Genomic DNA, 5,672 nt, shown 5'->3' on the forward strand with positions numbered 1-5,672 from the left:
TCATCGTCGTGGTCATCGTCGTCATCGCTGTGGTGGTTGTTGACACGGTCCACATCATCATCATCGTCACCGTCACCGTCATCATCGTCGTCGTCACCGTCATCATCGTCACCGTCATCATCAGCGACGTCACCGTCATCATCATCATCGTCATCGCTGTGGTGGTTGTTGACACGGTCCACATCATCATCATCGTCACCGTCACCGTCATCACCGTCACCGTCATCATCAGCGACGTCACCGTCATCATCATCATCGTCATCGCTGTGGTGGTTGTTGACACGGTCCACACCATCAGCGACGTCACCGTCATCATCATCGTCGTAGTCATCTTTGTGGTCGTCATCGTCTTCGTAGCCCTCATCCTCATGACGGCACTCCTCCTCCTCATCATCGTCATCGTCACCGTCCTCCTCCTCCTCCGTCGATTTCTTGTGCAGCACCAAGGTGACAGTGGGAGCACTCAGCACGGCTGAGACACGGGGGGGGGGGGGGGGGGGGGGGGGCAGGGGGGAGTGAGACGTCATCTCACTCACCTGGTGAGGAGATGACGTCATCTCACTCACCTGGTGAGGAGATGACGTCATCTCACTCACCTGGTGAGGAGATGACGTCATCTCACTCACCTGGTGAGGAGATGACGTCATCTCACTCACCCCCCTAGCCTGAACAGACTGTTGGTGCAAGAGGAGCACACAGAGACACTCACACACAGAGACACACACACACACAGAGACACACACAGAGACACTCACACACAGAGAGAGACACACACACACAGAGACACACACAGAGACACTCACACACAGAGACACTCACACACACAGAGACACACACACACACAGAGACACACACAGAGACACTCACACACAGAGACACAGACAATGCCACTCACTTGTCTTCAAGGGTAAGACCTCAACCACGACCCAGGGTGAGGATGATGGTGGTGTTGGTGGTGGTGATGAGACGGTGGATCTGACGCGAAGTTGATAGCGGTCGCCGGGATGTCGCAGCGCTGAGGAGACATCGCACCGTGTCTCTGCGGTGGCAGCGCAGACGGTCCGCCAGCGGGCTCGTCCATAGCTGCACAGACAGAGACACGGGGAGGAGGAGGTGAGGAGTGGGTGTGTGAGTGGGTGAGTGAGTGGGTGGGTGAGTGGGTGGGCAAGCGGGTGAGTGGGTGGGTGAGTGAGTGGTTGAGTGTGTGAGTGGGTGAGTGAGTGGGTGGGTGAGTGGGTGGGTGAGTGGATGGGTGGGTGAGTGGATGGGTGAGTGAGTGGATGGGTGAGTGAGTGGGTGAGTGAGAGAGTGGGTGGGTGAGAGAGTAGGTGGGTGAGTGGGTGGGTGGGTGAGTGGATGGGTGAGTGAGTGGATGGGTGAGTGAGTGGGTGAGTGAGAGAGTGGATGGGTGAGTGAGTGGGTGAGTGAGAGAGTGGGTGGGTGAGTGGGTGGGTGAGTGGGTGATGAGAGAGTGGGTGGGTGAGAGAGTGGGTGGGTGAGAGAGTGGGTGGGTGAGAGAGTGGGTGGTGAGTAAGTGGGTGGGTGAGTGGTGGGTGAGTAAGTGGGTGAGTGAGTGGGTGGGTGAGTAAGTGGGTGGGTGAGTGGGTGGGTGAGTGAGTGGGTGAGTGAGAGAGTGGGTGGGTGAGTAAGTGGGTGGGTGAGTGGGTGGGTGAGTGGGTGAGTGAGAGAGTGGTTGAGCAAGTGGATGGGTGAGTGAGCGAGTGAGTGAGTGGATGGGCGAGTAAGTGGGTGAGCGAGTGAGCAAGCATCTCACAGTTTGCTGTCCACCCTGTAGGCAACGTCCAGGAGCTGTGAGCTGCTGCTGGTGGCGACGTCCACTTGAGCGTCGTGGTCCCAGCGGAGTTGCGTCAGCAGGTCGCGAGACTCCACGCGGACATTCAGAGGGGGAGTCGCAGCTGCGGAGATGGGCAGTGTGCGCTAACCACTGCACCACCGCTCCCCACACACACACAGTGCGCTAACCACTGCACCACCGCTCCCCACACACACACACAGTGCGCTAACCACTGCACCACCGCTCCCCACACACACACACAGTGCGCTAACCACTGCACCACCGCTCCCCACACACACACAGTGCGCTAACCACTGCACCACCGCTCCCCACACACACACAGTGCGCTAACCACTGCACCACCGCTCCCCACACACACACACAGTGCGCTAACCACTGCACCACCGCTCCCCACACACACACACAGTGCGCTAACCACTGCACCACCGCTCCCCACACACACACACAGTGCGCTAACCACTGCACCACCGCTCCCCACACACACACAGTGCGCTAACCACTGCACCACCACTCCCCCCACACACACACAGTGCGCTAACCACTGCACCACCGCTCCCCACACACACACACAGTGCGCTAACCACTGCACCACCCGCTCCCCCCACACACACACACAGTGCGCTAACCACTGCACCACCGCTCCCCCCCCACACACACACAGTGCGCTAACCACTGCACCACCGCTCCCCACACACACACAGTGCGCTAACCACTGCACCACCGCTCCCCCCCCCCCCACACACACACACAGTGCGCTAACCACTGCACCACCGCTCCCCACACACACACAGTGCGCTAACCACTGCACCACCGCTCCCCCCCCCCCCCCACACACACACACAGTGCGCTAACCACTGCACCACCACTCCCCACACACACACAGTGCGCTAACCACTGCACCACCGCTCCCCACACACACACAGTGCGCTAACCACTTCACCACCGCTCCCCACACACACACACACAGTGCGCTAACCACTGCACCACCGCTCCCCACACACACACAGTGCGCTAACCACTTCACCACCGCTCCCCACGTCCACCACACCCTGGTACCCGATGTATCAACTACCTCTGGCTGGGCTCACCGTGTGTGCACGTGACGAGGTGGAGGACGGAGAGGAAGAGTAGGCCAAGTCTCGAGAAGAGTTCTCGCACCGCCATGACACCCACCTGGGACCCACGTGTTTCCGTTTCTCAAGTCACGTGGTGCAGAGAAATTCGATTCCCGGTTCGATTATCTCCATTTGCGTCGATTCTTAATGGGATAACATTAGGAATCGATTCTTGTAGTGAATTTATAGAGTCGATTTCCGTTGAGATAACATGGGAATAGACTATCGTGGGTGTGTGTGCATGTGTGTGTGTCTAAAGTCGATGTCTGCGTGTGTGTACTTGTGTGTAAGTCGATGTCTGTGTGTACTTGTGTGTGTGTGTTCATGTGTGTGTATCTAAAGTCGATGTCTGTGTGTACTTGTGTGTGTGTGAGTCCATGTGTGTGTATCTAAAGTCGATGTCTGTGTGTACTTGTGTGTGTGAGAGTCCATGTGTGTGTATCTAAAGTCGATGTCTGTGTGTGTAAGTTTGTATGTGTGTAAGTTGATGTCTGTATGTGTGTACTTGTGTGTGTGAGTCCATGTGTGTGTATCTAAAGTCGATGTCTGTACGTTTGTATGTGTGTGTAAGTTGATGTCTGTATGTGTGTACTTGTGTGTGTGAGTCCATGTGTGTGTATCTCAAGTCGATGTCTGTGTGTGTGTACTTGTGTGTGTGTGTGAGCCCAGCCACCGCATGCCTAAACAGCTTTTGTTCGGCCGGATCGAGGGGGCTAGACGGGCGCGGCACGGGCTGGAGAAGAGATGGAGTGATGTGGTACAGGAGGACGTGGAGCTGAGTGGACTTGCCGATGACTGGTACCAGCGGTGTCAAGATCGGCCTCAGTGGAGGAGGCTCGTGAAGGACGCTACTGGGCAGTTGGAGGCAGTCGCCCTCCAACAACAACGGAGGGCGGAGGAGCGACGCTCACAACAACGAGCGGAGCGCCGGGTGGCTAAAGCACAGCAAGTTGGCACAGTAGGGGGCACAGGTGGTGCATCAGCCAGTCATCTCGGTCAGTCGACCAGTGGCACCTGGGTCTGCCCCGTGACCTCCTGCCAGCGGGCTTTCGACACTTCACGTGGCCTCAAGGTGCACTTGGCCTGGCACAAGCATCGTGGTGACGTCACCGCCACTTAGTGGCGAATGGCGGTTGTTGTTGTTGTTGTGTGTAAGTCGATGTCTGTGTGTGTGTACTTGTGTGTGTGTGTACTTGTGTGTGTGTGTAAGTCGATGTCTGTGTGTGTAAGTCGATGTCTGTGTGTGTGTACTTGTGTGTGTGTGTACTTGTGTGTGTGTGTGTAAGTCGATGTCTGTGTGTGTAAGTCGATGTCTGTGTGTGTGTACTTGTGTGTGTGTGTGTAAGTCGATGTCTGTGTGGTGTACTTGTGTGTGTATAAGTCGATGTCTGTGTGTGTGTACTTGTGTGTGTGTGTAAGTCGATGTCTGTGTGTGTGTACTTGTGTGTGTGTAAGTCGATGTCTGTGTGTGTGTGTACTTGTGTGTGTGTGTAAGTCGATGTCTGTGTGTGTGTACTTGTGTGTGTGTGTCACTCCATCTCGGTCAGTCGACCCGTGGCACCTGCTGGGTCTGCCCCGTGACCTCCTCCTGCCAGCGGGCGTTCGACACTTCACGTGGTGGCCTCAAGGTGCACGTGGCCTGGCACAAGCGTCGTGGTGACGTCACCGCCACTTAGTGGCGAATGGCGGTTGTGTGTGTGTGCGTACAACGAGCGGAGCGCCGGGTGGCTAAAGCACAGCAAGTTGGCACAGTAGGGGGCACAGGTGGTGCATCAGCCAGTCATCTCGGTCATGTCGAAGTGTGCGGTGCAGGGCTCTGTCTGGGACAAGTGTCTGCGGACACGCCTGGCTTGAAGCGATTGCATTCAGAGCCTTGACCCTCCAGCGAGGTAACTGAACGCCGGTTGCGAGTGCACACATCGCCGAGCCACTACGGTGCAGCTGCCGTGCGCATCGAGGCATTCCGGCAAAGCGACTGAACCCTCGACAGAGCGCGACGTGCAGAGCAGATTGTCAGCACCACCACCGACGATGATGTCAATGATTCATCGCGGACAGATCGCAGAGTGAAGTGCGCTTCTCATAAAGACGTCAATAACGCAGCTTAAAGTTTGCACAAATGTCTTTTATTACAAAGTAGTACAAGACGAGAGACCGAGAGTGTGTAGTGACTCCGTCCTAGCGGCTGGCGCCGCCGCCGCCGGCCCAGGCGATGCATCGCCGGCGCCGCACCAGCCGCACGGTGCGCGTCAGGACGGCCGTCTGCTCGGCGCTTGCCAGGCCGGCGGCCGCCAGCGCCGTGTGTTGCTCACGCGCCAGTCGGAGCAGCGCCGTCAGGAGCCTGCCAGAGAGGGGGGGGGGGGGGGGCGGTCACGTCAGCGTCGTCACGCACGGAGCGCTCCACACGCACGGCACTGGCACACGCGCACCGACTCGCACAAACACTAGCGCACACACGCACACACACACGGCACTGACACACGCACCGACTCGCACGCAAACACAAGCGCACACACGCAAACACACACACACGCAAACACACACACACAAACACACACACGCAAACACACACACGCAAACACACACACGCAAACACACACGGCACTGACACACGCACCGACTCGCACACAAACACAAGCGCACACACACAAACACACACACACGCAAACACACACACACAAACACACACACGCAAACACACACGCAAACGCACACACACACACACGCAAACACACACACAC

General features: G+C 57.3%; 1 protein-coding gene across 1 annotated transcript in view; it reads right to left on the bottom strand.

The window, feature by feature from the left end:
• The window catches only part of LOC133362137 (sarcoplasmic reticulum histidine-rich calcium-binding protein-like), a 6,895-nt gene extending 3,760 nt beyond the window's left edge, over positions 1-3,135 (bottom strand). The window contains exons 1-4 of the mRNA XM_061581095.1: positions 2,905-3,135; positions 1,775-1,916; positions 896-1,083; positions 1-472 (exon numbers count right to left, since the gene is read on the bottom strand). The exon at positions 1-472 is cut by the window's left edge and continues 181 nt beyond it. Coding sequence (XP_061437079.1) covers positions 1-472; positions 896-1,083; positions 1,775-1,916; positions 2,905-2,980 — 878 coding nt within the window. The 5' untranslated portion in view covers positions 2,981-3,135. The remainder of the gene's footprint in view (positions 473-895; positions 1,084-1,774; positions 1,917-2,904) is intronic.
• Positions 3,136-5,672: the final 2,537 nt, after the last annotated feature.

The sequence above is a fragment of the Lethenteron reissneri genome, unplaced genomic scaffold (assembly GCF_015708825.2).
Source record: "Lethenteron reissneri isolate LAM-NWPU_2019-01 unplaced genomic scaffold, ASM1570882v1 scaffold_1382, whole genome shotgun sequence".
NCBI lineage: Eukaryota > Metazoa > Chordata > Hyperoartia > Petromyzontiformes > Petromyzontidae > Lethenteron > Lethenteron reissneri.